General features: G+C 40.4%; 1 protein-coding gene across 1 annotated transcript in view; it reads left to right on the plus strand.

Moving 5' to 3' along the window:
* The window catches only part of spn-E (spindle E), a 504,859-nt gene that overhangs the window by 366,026 nt on the left and 119,847 nt on the right, over nucleotides 1–18,986 (plus strand). Inside the window, exons 12-13 of the mRNA XM_071660992.1 lie at nucleotides 10,469–10,714; nucleotides 10,851–10,918. Coding sequence (XP_071517093.1) covers nucleotides 10,469–10,714; nucleotides 10,851–10,918 — 314 coding nt within the window. The remainder of the gene's footprint in view (nucleotides 1–10,468; nucleotides 10,715–10,850; nucleotides 10,919–18,986) is intronic.

Raw genomic sequence — 18,986 nt, forward strand, 5'->3', positions numbered from 1 at the left:
CCATGGTTCCATCCGCTGACAGATCCACTCCCAGATATCTAAAACACTTCACTTCCTCCAGTTTTTCTCCATTCAAACTCACCTCCCAATTGACTTGACCCTCACCCCTACTGTACCTAATAACCTTGCTCTTATTCACATTTACTCTCAACTTTCTTCTTCCACACACTTTACCAAACTCAGTCACCAGCTTCTGCAGTTTCTCACATGAATCAGCCACCAGCGCTGTATCATCAGCGAACAACAACTGACTCACTTCCCAAGCTCTCTCATCCCCAACAGACTTCATACTTGCCCCTCTTTCCAGGACTCTTGCATTTACCTCCCTTACAACCCCATCCATAAACAAATTAAACAACCATGGAGACATCACACACCCCTGCCGCAAACCTACATTCACTGAGAACCAATCACTTTCCTCTCTTCCTACACGTACACATGCCTTACATCCTCGATAAAAACTTTTCACTGCTTCTAACAACTTGCCTCCCACACCATATATTCTTAATACCTTCCACAGAGCATCTCTATCAACTCTATCATATGCCTTCTCCAGATCCATAAATGCTACATACAAATCCATTTGCTTTTCTAAGTATTTCTCACATACATTCTTCAAAGCAAACACCTGATCCACACATCCTCTACCACTTCTGAAACCGCACTGCTCTTCCCCAATCTGATGCTCTGTACATGCCTTCACCCTCTCAATCAATACCCTCCCATATAATTTACCAGGAATACTCAACAAACTTATACCTCTGTAATTTGAGCACTCACTCTTATCCCCTTTGCCTTTGTACAATGGCACTACGCACGCATTCCGCCAATCCTCAGGCACCTCACCATGAGTCATACATACATTAAATAACCTTACCAACCAGTCAACAATACAGTCACCCCCTTTTCTTAATAAATTCCACTGCAATACCATCCAAACCTGCTGCCTTGCCGGCTTTCATCTTCCGCAAAGCTTTTACTACCTCTTCTCTGTTTACCAAATCATTTTCCCTAACCCTCTCACTTTGCACACCACCTCGACCCAAACACCCTATATCTGCCACTCTGTCATCAGACACATTCAACAAACCTTCAAAATACTCATTCCATCTCCTTCTCACATCACCGCTACTTGTTATCACCTCCCCATTTACGCCCTTCACTGAAGTTCCCATTTGCTCCCTTGTCTTACGCACCCTATTTACCTCCTTCCAGAACATCTTTTTATTCTCCCTAAAATTTACTGATAGTCTCTCACCCCAACTCTCATTTGCCCTTTTTTTCACCTCTTGCACCTTTCTCTTGACCTCCTGTCTCTTTCTTTTATATATATATATATATATATATATATATATATATATATATATATATATAATTATTCTTTCAAACTATTTGCCATTTCCCGCGTTAGCAAGGTAGCTTTAAGAACAAAGGACTGGGCCTCTGAGGGAATATCCTCACCTGGCCCCCTTCTCTGTTCCTTCTTTTGGAATAAAAAAAAATATATTTTTTTTTATTTTGCTTTATTTTGCTTTATATACACACACAGACACATACATATATACCCATGCACACAATTCACACTGTCTGCCTTTATTCATTCCCATCGCCACCTCGCCACACATGGAATACCATCCCCCTCCCCCCCTCATTTGTGCGAGGTAGCACTAGGAAAAGACAACAAAGGCCCCATTCGTTCACACTCAGTCTCTAGCTGTCATGCAATAATGCCCGAAACCACAGCTCCCTTTCCACATCCAGGCCCCACACAACTTTCCATGGTTTACCACAGACGCTTCACATGCCCTGATTCAATCCACTGACAGCGCGTCAACCCCGGTATACCACATCAATCCAATTAACTCTATTCCTTGCCCGCCTTTCACCCTCCTACATGTTCAGGCCCCGATCACACAAAATCTTTTTCACTCCATCTTTCCACCTCCAATTTGGTCTCCCACTTCTCCTCGTTCCCTCCACCTCCGACACATATATCCTCTTGGTCAATCTTCCCTCACTCATTCTCTCCATGTGCCCAAACCATTTCAAAACACCCTCTTCTGCTCTCTCAACCACGCTCTTTTTATTTCCACACATCTCTCTTACCCTTATATTACTTACTCGATCAAACCACCTCACACCACACATTGTCCTCAAACATCTCATTTCCAGCACATCCACCTTCTTCTGCACAACTCTATCCATAGCCCACGCCTCACAACCATACAACATTGTTGGAACCACTATTCCTTCAAACATACCCATTTTTGCTTTCCGAGATAATGTTCTCGACTTCCACACATTCTTCAAGGCTCCCAGGATTTTCGCCCCCTCCCCCACCCTATGATCCACTTCTGCTTCCATGGTTCCATCCGCTGCCAGATCCACTCCCAGATATCTAAAACACTTTACTTCCTCCAGTTTTTCTCCATTCAAACTTACCTCCCAGTTGACTTGACCCTCAACCCTACTGTACCTAATAACCTTGCTCTTATTCACATTTACTCTTAACTTTCTTCTTTCACACACTTTACCAAACTCAGTCACCAGCTTCTGCAGTTTCTCACATGAATCAGCCATCAGCGCTGTATCATCAGCGAACAACAACTGACTCACTTCCCAAGCTCTCTCATCCCCAACAGACTTCATACTTGCCCCTCTTTCCAAAACTCTTGCATTCACCTCCCTAACAACCCCATCCATTAACAAATTAAACAACCATGGAGACATCACACACCCGTGCCGCAAACCTACATTCACTGAGAACCAATCACTTTCCTCTCTTCCTACACGTACACATGCCTTACAACCTCGATAAAAACTTTATTAAAAAAGGGGGTGACTGTATTATTGACTGGTTGGTAAGGTTATTTAATGTATGTATGACTCATGGTGAGGTGCCTGAGGATTGGCGAAATGCGTGCATAGTGCCATTGTACAAAGGCAAAGGGGATAAGAGTGAGTGCTCAAATTTCAGAGGTATAAGTTTGTTGAGTATTCCTGGTAAATTATATGGGAGGGTATTGATTGAGAGGGTGAAGGCATGTACAGAGCATCAGATTGGGGAAGAGCAGTGTGGTTTCAGAAGTGGTAGAGGATGTGTGGATCAGGTGTTTGCTTTGAAGAATGTATGTGAGAAATACTTAGAAAAGCAAATGGATTTGTATGTAGCATTTATGGATCTGGAGAAGGCATATGATAGAGTTGATAGAGATGCTATGTGGAAGGTATTAAGAATATATGGTGTGGGAGGCAAGTTGTTAGAAGCAGTGAAATATATATATATATATATATATATATATATATATATATATATATATATATATATATATATATATATATATATATATATAAAGATGCGTATGGCATGAGAAAGGTGGGAGGTGAGTAGATTAGAAAGGGTAGTGAGTGGCGGGATGAGGAAGTAAGATTGTTAGTGAAAGCGAAGAGAGAGGTGTTTGGACAATTTTTGCAGGAAAGTTGTGCAAATGACTCGGAGATGTATAAAAGAAAGCAGCAGGTCAAGAGAAAGGTGAAAGGGGTGAAAAAGAGGGCAAATGAGAGTTGGGGTGAGAGAGTATTGTTAAATTTTAGGAGAAATAAAAAGATATTTTGGAAGGATGTAAATAAAGAGTGTAAGACAAGAGAACCGTGTGAACATCGTGAATAGGGCTAATGGGGAGGTAATAACAAGTAGTGGTGAAGTGAGATGTTGTGAGTATTTTGAATGTTTGATGATAGAGTGGCAGACATAGGTTGTTTTAGTTGCGGCGGTGTGCTAAGCGAGAGGGCCTGGGAGAATGTTTTGGTAAATGGAGAAGTAGGAGAGAAAGCTTTGCAGAGATGTCAGCTGGCAAGGTGGTGGGTTTGGATGGTATTGCAGCGGAATTTATCAAAAAAGGGGGTGACTGTGTTGTTGACTGGTTGATAAAGATATTCAGTGAATGTATGGATGTATGGTTCATGGTGACGTGCCTGAGGATTGGTGGAATGCATGCATAGTGTAATTGTGCAAAGGCAAAGGGGATAAAGGCAAGTGTTCAATTTACAGATGTATGAGTTTGTTGAGTATTCCTGGGAAATTATATGGGATGGTATTGATGGAGAATATGAAGGCATGTACAAAGCAGGAGATTGGGGAAGAGCAGTGTAGTTTCAGAAGTGGTAGAGAATGTGTGGATCAGGTTTTTGCTTTGAAGGATGTATGCTAGAAATACTTAGAAAAACAGATAGATGTGTATGTAGCATTTATGAATCTGGAAAAGCCATATGATAGAGTTGATAGAGATGCTCTGTCGAAGGTATTAAGAGTATATGGTGTGGAAGGTAAGATGCTAGAAGCACTGAAAAGTTTTTATCAAGAATGTAAGGCATGTTTACGAGTAGGAAGAGAGGAAAGTGATTGGTTCCCAGTTTGCGGCAGGTGTGTGTGGTGTTTCCATGGTTGTTTAATTTGTTTATGGATAGGGTTATTAGGGAGGTGAATGGAAGAGTTTTGGAGAGAGGGGCAAGTATGTAATCTGTTGCAGATGAGAGTGCCTGGAAAATGAGTCAGTTGTTGTTCACTGATGATGCAGCGTTTGTGGCTGATTCGGGTAAGAAATGGCAGAGGTTGGTGACTGAGTTTGGTAAAGTGTGTGAAAGAAGAAAGCTGAGAGTGAATGTAAATAAGTGCAAGATTATTAGGTTCTGTAGGATTGAGGGACAAGCTAATTGGGAGATTAGTTTGAATGGAGAAAAACTGGAGGAAGTGAAGTGTTTTAGATATCTGAGAATGGATTTAGCACCAGATGGTACTTTGGAAGCGGAAGTGAGACGTACGGTGGAGGAGGAGGCAAAGGTTCTGGGAGCAATGAAGAATGTGTGAAAGGCGAAAGCATTATCTCAGAGAGCAAAAATGTGTGTTTGAACGAAAAGTGTTGAAACAATGTTATATGGTTGCAAGGTATGGGCTATAGATAGGGTCGTGCGAAGTGTGGATGTGTTGAAAATGAAATGTTTGAGGACATTTATGTGGTGTGAGGTGGTTTGATTGAGTAAGTAGTGAAAGGGTAAGAGAGATGTGTTGAAATAAAAAGATTGTGGTTGAGGGAGCAAAAGAGGGTGTGTTGAAATGGTTTGGTCACATGAAGAGTGAGGAAAGATTGACGAAGAGGATATATGTGTCAGAGGTGGAGGGAACTAGAAGTGGGAGACCAACTTGGAGGTGGAAGGATGGAGTGAAAAAGATTTTGAGTGATCAGGGCCTGAACATACAGATGGGTGAAAGGCATGTAAGGAATAGAGTAAATTGAAACAGTGTGATATACCGTGGTCGACTTGCTGTCAGTGGATTGAACCAGGGCATGTGAAGCGTCTAGGGTAAACCATGGAAAGTTTTGTGGGGCCTAGATGTGGAAAGGGAGCTGTGGTTTCAGTGCTTTAGGCATTACAGCTAGATACAGTGTGAATGAATGTGGCCTTTGTTGCCTTTTCCTAGGGCTTCCTCGCATGGGGAGAGGGGGTGCTGTTTCATGTGTGGCAGGGTGGCAACAAGAATTGATGAAGGCAGCAAGTATGAATATGTATATGTGTATATATGTATATATCTCTGTATGTATATGTATGTATGCATTGAAATGTATAGGTATGTATATGTGCATGTGTGGGCATTTATGTTTATGCATATGTATGTGGGTGGGTTGGGTGATTCTTTCGTGTTTTTCCTTGCTCTACCTCGCTAACACGGGGAAACAGCGACTAAGTATAATGAAAAAAATATATATGCACATACAGATATATACATATGTACACATGCCTTCATCCATTCCTGGTGCTTACTTTCCTCCGTGGAAGCTCTATTGCCACCCTCTGCATCAAGTGAGGTAGTGATAGGAAAACAGACATAAAAGGCCACATTTGTTCTCATTGACTCTCTAGCTGTCATTTTTAAATGCACCAAAACAGTAGCGCCTCATTCAACTGCAGGCCCCACAGACCTTTCCATGGCTTACCAGAGATGTTCCACATGCCCTGGTTCATTTCATTAACTGGAAGTCGGGCCTGGTATAGCACATCATTCCAATTCACTCTGTTCCTTGCATGCCCCTTGTTATTGATTTGGGTTCTGATTTTTGTGCATTATACATGACATCTAGAGAATGAAATGAGCAAACGAGGTCTTTCATCATCAGTTCCTGCCATCACTTCATTATCATGGCAACTTTAACAAATATGAGGAGATTGTAATATTTTCCTTTTTCTCTTACCAAATTTTTGCATATCCTTCATTAATGAGGTTGTGTCAGGAACGATTGAAGAAATGCCCTTATTCACTCACATCCATGCTCTAGCTTTCATGTTCAATGCCCTGAAACAAGAGCCCTTATCCACAGTCGTGCCCTACAGACCTTTTCATGGTTTCCTCCCACCACTTCATATGCTGTAGTTAAGGCCACCGACTGCATGTCTTCCCTTGTATACCACATTGCTTCATCGTGATCTTTCCCTTGCATGCCTCATACATGCCAATATGGCCAGGCTTCTAAGCCTTCAGAGCATCTTTCATTCCTTCTTTCTACTTACTGTTTGATTTTCTATGTGTTCCCTCCATTTCTAACATGTTTACCCTGAAAGTCATTCTTTCGTCACTCATCCTCTTGTGTCCCAACCTTTTCAGCACAATCTCTTCAATTTTCTCATACATACTCTTCTTTCTACCATGTAGGTAGATGACAGCACCCTCTAGGTGCTAGTGGTGTCCATATAGCATCCATAACTTACCTAAATTACAATTTAAACAAGAATAATAATAAACTGAAGTCCATATTACCCTTGTGTAATATTCTGAATTACTCACTGTTGTATCTGGAAAGGTCTGATTCAACATAAGTATGGTTAGAAAGTAGGTTTATCTCAGTTCCTGGAGCCTGTATCTGGAAAGTCTAATTTAACTTGAGTATAGGTAGAAAGTAGGTTTATCTCGGTTCCTGGAGCCTTCTTCTGATCAGAGAATTAAACTGCACAGGCTGTTTAATTCACCTTTTATGCACTGTTGCAGTGATTTGTACATTGAATTGGATCAGTCATCACAGACAAAGGATTAATGTAATTCAATGATACCATTGTTCAACTCTTTACTTGTACATACCATTCTTTCTCTTGCTTTACAAAACACTCCAGATTTGGTGAAGTTCATCTTTGGTTAACTTTTAAAGCATCATCTCACCAATTTTCATGCATCTAATCTTCCCAAGAATTTAATATTTCCTGCATTATACATGCAGTATTGTTGCTCTTCAGCTTGCTCCTCTGGCCTATATAGTTTCCTTAATCATCTCTCTCAGTGTCATACCTTAACAACATATGATTATATCTATGACTTTGTTGGTTTCTATTTCCATATCGATTTGGGAATCTTCTTGATCTCCAACTTATTTATTTCATCAGTTACCTTTGGTTTCCATTCCTCATTTCCAGAATTGTCTTTCATCTCTCTCATCAAGTTTTCTTAGTCTGTGCCCTTAGCTCCTGCCACTGTTCTTGACTAACCCTTTTTAGGACAACCACACCAGCTTTGCTCAACCCTTTTCATTCAGCACCTCCACTTATACACTCTAATACCCTGATTAGTGTCAGGATATGTTCTTGAAAAAGATATCACTAAGTGAAAGAGCTCTCCTCAGGGTCATAATACTATTGCATATATGGAGAAGCATTTCTGTTATATATTTAACCAGTGAGACATTATATATATTTTTTATTTGCTTTGTCGCTGTCTCCCGTGTTGGTGAGGTAGCGCAAGGAAATAGACAAAAGAATGGCCCAACCCACCCACATACACATGTATATACATACACGTCCACACACACAAATATGCATACCTACACATCTCAACGTATACATATATATACACACACAGACATATACATATATACACATGAACATAATTCATACTGTCTGCCTTTATTCATTCCCATCGCCACCCCGCCACACATGAAATTAAAACCCCCTCCCCCCTCATGTGTACGAGGTAGCGCTACGAAAAGACAATAAAGGCCACATTCATTCACACTCAGTCTCTAGCTGTCAAGTAATAATGTACCAAAACCGCAGCTCCCTTTCCCTATCCAGGCCCCACACAACTTACCATGGTTTACCCCAGACACTTCACATGCCCTGGTTCAATCCATTGACAGCACGTCGACCCCGTTATACCACATCGTTCCAATTCACTCTGTTCCTTGCAAGCCTTTCATCTTCCTGCATGTTCAGGCCCTGATCACTCAAAATCTTTTCCACTCCATCTTTCCACCTCCAATTTGGTCTCCCACTTCTTCTCGTTCCCTCCACCTCTGACACATATATCCTCTTAGTCAATCTTTCCTCACTCATTCTCTCCATGTGACCATATGACCATGTGAGACATATTATATATGAGTTGTACAGATATCAGTGAATTCAGATTATTTCAGTGACATATCTTTACGAACTGATGTGTAACAAATAGGTAATTAATAGTATTATATCATGAATGACAGTCATTTGATGAATAGTGACAGTTGCAGTAGAATGAGTGAAAGGCAGCATGTTGGTGAGAGGTGGAGGGTAGTGGATATCATGCAGCTCTGCTCTGGATGAAGGTAATCCATCTCTGCATCACTGAAATTATGATTTAGGTGGTGATAACAGAGGTACTGTTGATGATGGAGGTGGTGATGGTGATGTTGATGGAGATTGTGGTATGTGGTGAGGTGTCTTATCAGTTTCTTTGGTAACCATGGTTACAGCACTACCAAATGCTTTTGAACAGCTAATTTACACCCTTGAAATTGAGTGTAAATATTATTGAGCACCATGTATCCCATTAACACTACATTACATAACATTTTAGAATATAGAGTTAGAAAGTGTGGTAACAAACACCATGAACTGATGGTCAGCTCACCAACACACCCACCATTTAGCCTGGCATGATTTATTCTACGTTCCATTTTTTATGTCAAACTGCCCGGCACGAATTTATTGTTATTAACCTAATGTTCATCATGGCAGAAGCTTTTATCTTGTCTACTTCTTAAGAGGCATTAATGATGGCTCTAGTCATGGATATAGCCAATTTGAAAGCATCTCTGATACCAACTAGATACCCAGCAGCTTCCACCCACCTGAGCACTTGTAATTTTACATTCAAAAAGAGGCGTTTCTCAGGTGCTTTAGATGTACTAGCTGCACTAGAACTTGCAGGTCATCTTCCTTATATGATGGGTGTAGAATAGTCACAATGTTATTGACAAATCAGCAAGTCAGCAAGAATGTGTGCACAGTGTGAGCAAAGCAAAACTTGTACTGTACTAATAGAGGAGAGCACTCAGTGTTGATTGGATATATGTTCATTGTTCTGGTTGGCCAAGTGAGTATAAACAGTGAGAACTGCTCTCAGCATGTTGTGAGTGTTCAGACTTTTAACTTCTGTTATGAATTTTCATGATTATTCTAGTAAAACTAGAACTCCAAAATGCAAGCAAGAGCACTACAACAAAACAGCACTCTACAAGGTAGCACTGACTAGGATATTAGTGTGCTACCTACGCTCTCTTTTCGTTCAAGCACCTATTATCTGCTGGCATATTCCTTGCGTTTATTGACAAGTTTCTCTGTGTCATTATCCATCTCAAGCATCTCTTGTTCCCACCTCAGGACCGTGTATTTTTTGGTATTACCCACCTGTGTATCAGGAGAGTTAGTTATGACTACATAGTGGACCAGTGGTTATCTAGTTGCACTCCTCTGCTCCAGGTAGCTGTCTTTTCTTTCTGCCTCACCCACACATGACTGCTAGCATTCTGTCCACAAACATACAGTCTTTGCTTGTCACACATAGCATTTGACAGCACTTAACTCATGCAATTTATTCTTCCTGACTAGGTTTTCATATGATGAGTGCTGTGTGTAAGTTCTACCTTTTGGCAAGATGGTAGGAGTATTAGGTAGAAGTTATAGATAGTTACATTAGACAGGAGCGTTAGGTGAAAGTGGTAGGTAGGAATATCTAGGTGTGAGGAATGGATAGAAGTGATAGGTTGGAACACTAGGTAGAAGTAATTGGTAAGTACATTAGGTAGGAGCCCCTGGAAACACTGCACTAGTGGTGCCTTCTGCCAGTGGCCTGTTAAGGATGAGGCACTAAATGGCTAAGAAGCAGCACTAGAGTTATGGAGATACTTTTGTCACAGCCTTCTTCTTCAGGGAGTTTCCAAAGGGAACGGGCATCAGAAATGGATAGTTAGATAAAACCATTTATCAGCAGCACTTCACTTCCCACATGGCCTGTTCATGTGTTCATTACCACTGTGCTCAACTCCCCATACTCAGATCCCTTAAACTTTATCCTCTGAGGTTCTGATTAATTGAACTGACCTGGATAGTGTTTTCTGCTTTTCACATGGTTTGTGTGTTTTTATTAAGAAAATTATAACTTATCTTCCAGGTGAAATCAGCAGGAAACTTCTGGGTAGTTTCCAATGAGAAAAGTGCCATTGCTAACTTGCTCTATATTCAGTCCAGTATTGACCAAGCCATTATGAATGATCAGGCACCTCTCATGGCACAAAAGCATATTATCCCAGGAAATGTGTGCCTTGCCAAATATACAGATATAGATGGGATGCAGGCTTACTACAGAGCACGAATAGAAGAGGTTTATGACTGCCACAATGAAGCTGTGAAAGCTATGGTAGGTTTAGGCATGAACCTTAGGATATTGAAATATTCCTCTATGTAAATTTGCTTTAAAGGAATTATTCATGATATATATGATTATCTCAGCTGAAATTAATAGATTCAATAATTCAATGTTTGTCATAATTCAGGTCTTCTTCGTAGACTTTGGGAACAATGAAGTTGTGAATACATTGGAGTTGAGGTGTCTGCCAAAAAGGTATAGTATTGTTTCTGCAGTTGGGAATGTTTTATTCACCAAATGAGTACAAATTGATGTAATAAGTTGACCAAGTTTTTCCTAAAATTATCCCCATCCCTGTTAATAATGCCATTTTTCTCATAGTTCAGTGTTTGAAATTTCATCTTTTCTCCTTGACATTGGCACATCCCTTGCCTGCATGCTCATCAGCATTTTCCTTCCATCCCTTCTGTGGTCTGCTTTCACATTCTTAATCACCTCTGTGGTATAGTGGTTAGTCTTCCTGACCATGACACATTCACTGGCTGGCTGGGAGTGAGCCTGTATAGGTTCAGATCATAGTTGTGGCTGTTGGTGTACAGTCACCCAACTGTTCATTCTTCCCAAGAGGTTGGTTGATATAATGTGTACCTGGATTAGGCTTGGCTATATACATATTTTTATGAAAGAGTTCCAGTGCTAGCTTAAACTTCTTTCTAAAGGCTCTAACAGCCCAAGCCCAAGGCTGTGCTACTTCCATTACTAAAGTGAAGACTCCTTTGGAATGAGAAGATCTCTGACAAGACTGTACAGGCACATCTTGATTTTCGTGATAATGACATTTTTGAAAATGGATGGGTAAATCAAAAACGCATTTCTCATACAGTGTGAATAGTGGAGATTGGGGAGTTTCATTATAAATGAGATATTACCAAATATTACATTTATGAAAATCTGGAGTAAACACATACCAGAAATTTTGAAGTACTATAACACACTTTATAATGAATTCTAGTAAATGAAAGCAGAGAAAAATAAACTTCATACCAACACTTACACTTTGCAGCTGTTCCTGAATTGCTTACTGGTGCTTATGGAGAGTTAGGAGGTAAGTGGAGGGGATATTGGGGAAGGGGGTCAAAATAATCCAGTCTTGTCCATGCTAAAAATTTGCATAGAACAACCACCTCCCTTGATAATGGTCTTGAGGCAGAAACTTTTGAGCAGCAGCGAAGAAGCAGCCTCACCAGATATCTCATTGTAGTAACTTTAATATTTCCTAAAATTCATGAACCATCCAGAATACTTGAAATGTTTTCATTGCTTCTTCTTCTTCCACAGCTGAGTCATCACATATACTCAGGGCCTTGGCCTGTACCTCATGCATTCTGATGGGGACATTTCATGAGTTCGGTGTTTGATTCATGTACCCAACATTTGTTCAATTCTTTCCATAAATGAGCTTCAGGAATACAAGGTCTTACCTGTTCTGATTAATGTTCTACAGTTGGCACTGTCCTTGATCTTCTATGCACTGTCATGAGTTGTTCATAAAGGAGATTTGCAAAGTCTAAGGGCACACTTTATATCAGCAGTTCATTTTCCTATTGTATAAAATTTAAGCACATCCATCTTCCTCAGTGGTGATGGCTTTGTGCTCTTTAGCACCATTGGTATCAGAAGTTGAAAGACACTTCGGTGTCATGATGCTTGAAACAAAGCATGTGCAGTATGCAGTATACTGCAACAGAAAATACTGCAGCACTCCATGACTATAGACTATAAACATAATCTGGGGACTGCGCGGTAGGAAGCTGTATACCCTTGCCACATGTACGCATGCTTCACAGTGTTGGCAGTGTTGTACCACCACACTGCCAGCCCAGCAATGATCACATTATTCCAAACATAAACTGAAATAGATTAAGATAAAGTTTAAAAGGACTGTGCATGTTATTCTAAAAACTATGTAAATCAAAAACATAAATCAAGAGGTCCCTATGCCCAGTGATGCAGCCTTTTCAAAGGTGACTCTTCACACATTGTATAGCTTTGCATGGGTAGTCCTGTAACATCAGGATACATACACCTTACCTCTCCTTCCTGCCTCAGGTCCCATCTATCTTTATGAGTTTCCCGCCGCAATCAGAAAGCTGGCCATGACCAGTGGCTGGTACCATGAGTCATAAAGCATTATGTTTGTGCATGTATATGCGGAACATGCAGGGCAATTGAGCAGTAAGTGCTTGGTGTGTTCATTATGGTAGTTGCATTATAGGCATGAAGGGTCTTAGGATGCATTGAAACTGTTTGTAGTGTTTTAGTAATGGGTGATGTCCAGAGCATACCATGGAGATTGTGGCTCCTGTTTTTCTGGGGTCTGGTTACTGATGGATGTATGTTGGGTGGTTGGGAGTGCCAGACTGAGTTGGAAGGGGAGGTGTTTAGTGTTTGTCAGGTTATTTCAGTGTGTATGTGTTTTGCTATTGTTATATTTATTTGGATGAGGGGATCTTTGAGTAGAGGTTACTTAGGTGTGAGGCAGGGATAAGCTTTTTATTTCTTCTTAGGGGTTGGTGGTTATTTGTAGAGTGATTTGGATGGGAGGAGTCTAATGCTGTTGCCTACAGTTGAGTAGCAACCATGTTGAGGTGGGACTGTATTGGGAGGATCTTTTATTTCATTTTGAAACTGTTGACTGTGTATGGTCACTTGGTAGCCAGTGATTGTTCTGAATGCACTGTTTTGCGTGATTTTCGGTTTGCCATATTTAGAAGACCAGGGAGGTGAGGCATAGTTTAAAGTGGAGTGGATGAACTTTTGTAGATGTAAGATTTTCTTTTTCTTGTCCAAGTCTTGAGCCATTTATTGTTCTGAGGGCATTTAGTTTGTGTTGCTTTTGTATTTACATTACTGCTGTGGGAAGTGAATGTCGTTTGTGTTGTGTTTGTTGCCTGGAATGGTTGATGTTTTGCTCAGTGGGAGAGACTTTCTATTTAAGGTAATGGAGGGTATGTGATGGATTCATGTCTGCCTGGGTTTATAAGAGTGACTGAAGACTCCTGTAGAGATGCAGACATTCTGTTCTGAATGAGCCATCCTTCCAGTTGTGCAATGCAGGACTGCATGTTTGATGCTGCTATTACTGTGGTGTCAGAATGTTGTGATAAGATTGTGAGGTCATATGCTCATGAAAGGACCTTTATATTGAGGTTTGCCTAAGGTTATTTAGTAGGTTGAGTAAGCAGGCCGAATATTTTCCTTATTATTATGTTTGTTGAAGACCATTGCATATATAACATTAACTAGCTTTCTGTTGTTGTTTTTTTCAATTTTTCTTATTTGTCATGTTTTATTAAAGTGTGACTCAAATGCTTATCTTTATTTTCATTTTATAGTTGAGATTTATGAGATGTGTTGGGCTTATATGTAAGCACTGCTCATCTTCTGTCAGATCGACAAAAAGTGGGATAACACAAAACAAAAAGATCAAAACAAGAATGAATCACATCTTGAAGTGTAATAAATGAGATTGGTAACATCAGTAATATCTTGACTCAGGAACAACATTCCCTCCAAGTCCATGTGTGGTAGTGTGGTCTGTATGGGTCAGACTTAGTGGGTCATTGGGTGGGGGTTTACTTCAGGTTGCTGCACCTGGGGAAGCCACATGAAGGTAGAGAGTGGGGTCATCCAGGGCTTGGTTGAGAATAATTGTAGAGCTCTTGCATGTCCTCTATGTTGATGATATAAGAAGGGGTTATTTTCTCAAATGTACACCCATGAAAGATTATTCGCACCCTTGACTCTGACATGCCCCACAACAGTTACTGGTGTAAAATGTGTGATTACGTAGTGTAGTTGGTACCCATGTGTGTTTGTGTGAAGGTAATATGATGTTTTCTGTAGCCACATGTCATATTTAATGGTTAATACATGGGACTACATAATGTGTTAGTACAGGGACCTCTTTGTGATAATTAGACTCTCAATCTATATTAATGTATGCATGGTAACCAACAAATCTGAGTGCCATTTAGGGATTTCTTACATTATGAGATGCAGTGTCATAAACCCACATCATTACAAAGTGTAGATGATGGAAACTATATTAACATCCACATGCACAAAGAACACAGAACATGTGTATGGTAATAGTGATATAACTTTAAGCACAGTACTGGTATGATTACGAAGCAGTAAATGCGTTACAAAACGAGGCATGATATTACTTAAGTATGCCAAACATGATAAGATTAGTAGGTACATTGGGGGGATTGGTAGTGAAATTCATGTGAGACAATGTTAGCATAGACTTTTAACACTGTAGGTTCGTTATCTGAATTCAGTGTATCAGATATGTTGGAAATAGAACTGGTTCAACCTGCATTGAGCTGAGCTTCTGAGTGAACTGTAGGATTTGTAATGTTTATTTTGAATCATAGCTATGTTAGACGAGATGAAAACCTTGGAGAAGATATATGCAGTGATCATCACACTGCTTGGCATGAGCATCATCATTGGTGAAATTGCCAGACAGGTTGGCGTGTCCAAGCACACTGTAGCCAGATGGATACAGCACTATGTTGAAATTGGGGATGCTTTGGATATGCATGGAGTGGGCAGATTTCGGTGCACAATGCCTGCTTAGTGCAGAGCAATTGCAGATATCCTTGAGAATTTCTCCTTTACCACAGCCCTAGCCATCCATCAACGAATTGGATTGTCCTACACAGCACGGATAAGAAACTGGCACAAAGCCCATGGTCTCCATGGGCATATACCAGTAAAGAAGTTGGAGCTTTCCAAGCTGGACATAGAACGATGCATGGAGTATGCATTAGAATACGCAGACAAGCTTGCTACATTTTGGGCAAACATTGTCTATTGTGATGAGAAGACTTTTCTTCTGATGAGAACATGACTGCCAGTGTGGTACTGAAGGAATGGATGGTAAGACTCTGTTTTTCTCTAGCTGTGTTTGCATGTGACAACCTTTTTACATTCCCAATGCATTGGTATACTCTAGGTGTTTAGGTAATCATTTGAAAATATAAACATGTTATTAGTACCAGAATATTACTCCAGTATCTTACATCACATCCCTATACTTGTTATATTGACAATTCAGAGTATGGTAATGCATATGAAGTTCCCTACTGCACATGAACTACTCATCTATCTAGGATGGTAATGCTCATTTATGGTCTCTCAAAACTCACTATTTTTCCTAGGTATGATGGCAGACATGTGGTTGGTACCCGGAGATGTGGCAGAATTGCTTTCGAGTTATTTGGATGGATTCATGCAGGTGGTGGTAGGGAGGTGGTAGACATTGGTCCAGGCCATTTCACTGGGAATAGATACATTGAGATATTGGAGGAAGTCCTGCTTCCATCTGTTCAGTGCTTACTTTATCCTGACAGTGCCCCATTCTTTCTTGCTCAAGACAGCTTGCCCATACACACAAGTAATGTAGTAAAGAGGTGTTTTCAGAACCTTCTATACATTATGTTTGTGCCATATCCTCTGAAATCACTGCACCTCAGCTCGGTGAAAAATGTGTAGGCAGAACTTGTCAGGAGATTTCACCTCCATGAAACCCATCACCTTAGTTCATATCAAGATGGAATGGGAAGATATGAGTATCAAGATGGAATGGGAAGATATGAGAGGTCCGGCTGGACAGGCATTACTCCAGACTGTGTATGCATCTATGCCAAATTGGTTAAAATGTTTCCTAGCGGCAGGGGCTTCCTACACTAACTATTGTTACAATGAAAAGTAAGAGTAACTTTGGCAAAATGTGTTTGCATTTCCTATCAAGCAATTAACCAGCTTGGCACATGACCAGTCAACCCATATAATATATCTAATACTTTGTGACTGCAAGTCTGTCAGCAGCAAGAATAGATACTACTGTGGTGTTACTGTGAACACTGCTATAGTGGTTGATTTGTATTAGGAAGCATAATTCATGAAACACAATCTGCATTTACAGTTACTATAAAATAGTATACTAGTCACAGGCTACAGAGTAACTAGCTACTCAGCAGGCCAGGGACACCAACCATGCACTGCACCTCAGGAGTTTTTTTCCAAAATTTTCCTGTGGTGTGTCATACTGTACCACACCGTAAGGGTACTGATTAAGTTTCTATTGAGGGTACATTACTCATATTATTTGTGGTTTTGTAGGGTCTTGCCAAAGTTTTTATATAATTATGTTTATTTTGCATGTGTGTTTGGGACCCATATTTTGAGGATAGACTGTTAAGCATTTGCTGAGTGATTTTGTAGTCACACCTTTGTAGTTTGCATTGTCTTGAAGTTTACAAACCAGCTTGGCAGGAGTACTTGTAAGTTTCATTTGTTGACTGCCGTAGATTTGAACTCTGTGTGAGGTTGTTTCTCTTGATGTAGTCACTGGTTTTCTTGGTCTTGTAGTGAGTGATGATGTTGACACAATCTTCAGGGATGTTGCAGGTAACATTTCTTTGCTATTCCTGGAGGAGCTGTTTGTCCTTCCAGTAGAAAGTCATTGTCTGGTTTTTGTAGAAAACTTGATAGACTGTACCAAGTTGTTGTTGGGTATGATTAATTGTTCAAGTTTGGAGGAACATACTTGTCTCTTTATCAGTGGTTTTTATAATAAAATGATTATGTATGGGATAGATAGACTTAGGGTGATCGGGTAAATGGGTTAGATGCACTATCAGTGGACTACACTAAGGCATAATAAACAGCCAGGAGAAACCACAGGGTGATGGTTGGAGCCTGGTCGTGTGTGTGTGGTGATGTTGGTTGGGTGTAGTTTCTCTTCATTACACTTTGACAGCTAGAGAATGGATATTAACAAATATGGCCTTTCATTGTCTGTTACTGTGCTGCTTTGCCAACATCCAAAACTTCAAGCAAGTATATATCCCCTGGAGATGGGAGAAAGAATGCTTCTCACGTATTCCCGATGTAGTAGAAGGTGACTAAACGGGGCAGGAGAAGGAGGCTAGAAACCCTTACCTCCTTGTATTTTTACTTTCTAAAAGGGGAAACATAAGAAGGAGTCATACGGGGAGTGCTCATCCTCCTCAAAGACTCAGATTGGGGTGTCTAGATGAGTGTGGATGTTACCAAGATGAGAAAAAGAGAGAGATAGGTAGTATGTTTGAGGAAAGGAACCTGGATGTTTTGGCTCGAAGTGAAACAAAGCTCAAGGGTAAAGGGGAAGAGTTCTTTTGGAATGTCTTGGGAATAAAGCACAGGGGTTGATGAGAGGACAAGAGGAAATGAAGGAGTAGCACTACTCTAGAAGCAGTTGTGGGAGTATGTGATATAGTGTAAAAAAGTAAACTCTAAATCGATATGGGTAAAACTGAAAGTGGATGGAGAGAGATGGGTGATTATTGATGCCTATGCACCTTGTCATGAGAAGAAAGATCATGAGAGGCAAGTGTTTGGGAGCAGCTGAGTAAGTGTATGAGCAGCTTTGATGGATGAGACCGAGTTATAGTGATGGGTGATTTGAATGCAAAGGTGAGAATTTGGCAGCTGAGGGTATGATTAAGTGTACATGGGATGTTCAGTGTTGTAGATGGAAATGGTGAAGAGCTTGTAGATTTGTGTGCTGTAAAAGGAGTGGTGATTGGGAATACCTGGTATAAAAAGAGAGATATACATAAGTATACATATGTAAGTAGGAGAGATGGTCAGAGAGCATTATTGGATTATATGTTCAATGATAGACGTGTGAAAGAGAGACTTTTGCATGTTAATGTGCTGAGAGGGGTAGCTAGAGAGATGTCTCATCATTATCTCATGGAGGCTAAAGTGAAGATTTGTAGAAGTTTTCAGAAAAGAAGAGAGAATGTTAGGGTGAAGAGAGTGGTGAGAGTAAGTGAGCTTGGAAAGGAAACGTTTGAGGAAGTACCAGGAGAGGTTAAGTGAAGAATGGCAAAATTGTTAGTGAAAGAGAGGAGAGAGGCATTTGGACGATTTTTCTGGGGAAGTAGTGCAAATGACTGGGAGATGTATAAAAGAAAGTGGCAGGATGTCAAGAGAAAAGTGCAAGAGGTGAAAGTTGGGGTGAGAGAGTATCATTAAATTTTAGGGAAAATAAAAAGATGTTTTTGGAGGTGGTAAATATAGTGCGTAGGGAAGAGAACAAATGGGAACATCAGTGAAGGATGCAAATGAGGTAATAAAAAGTGGTGGTGAAGTGCGAAGGAGATGGAATGAGTATTTTGAAGTTTTGTTTGATGATAGAGTGACAGATATAGGGTGTTTTGGTTAAGGTGGTGTGTGAAGTATAGGGTCAGGGAGAATATGG

The sequence above is a fragment of the Panulirus ornatus genome, chromosome 73 (assembly GCF_036320965.1).
Source record: "Panulirus ornatus isolate Po-2019 chromosome 73, ASM3632096v1, whole genome shotgun sequence".
NCBI classification, from domain to species: domain Eukaryota; kingdom Metazoa; phylum Arthropoda; class Malacostraca; order Decapoda; family Palinuridae; genus Panulirus; species Panulirus ornatus.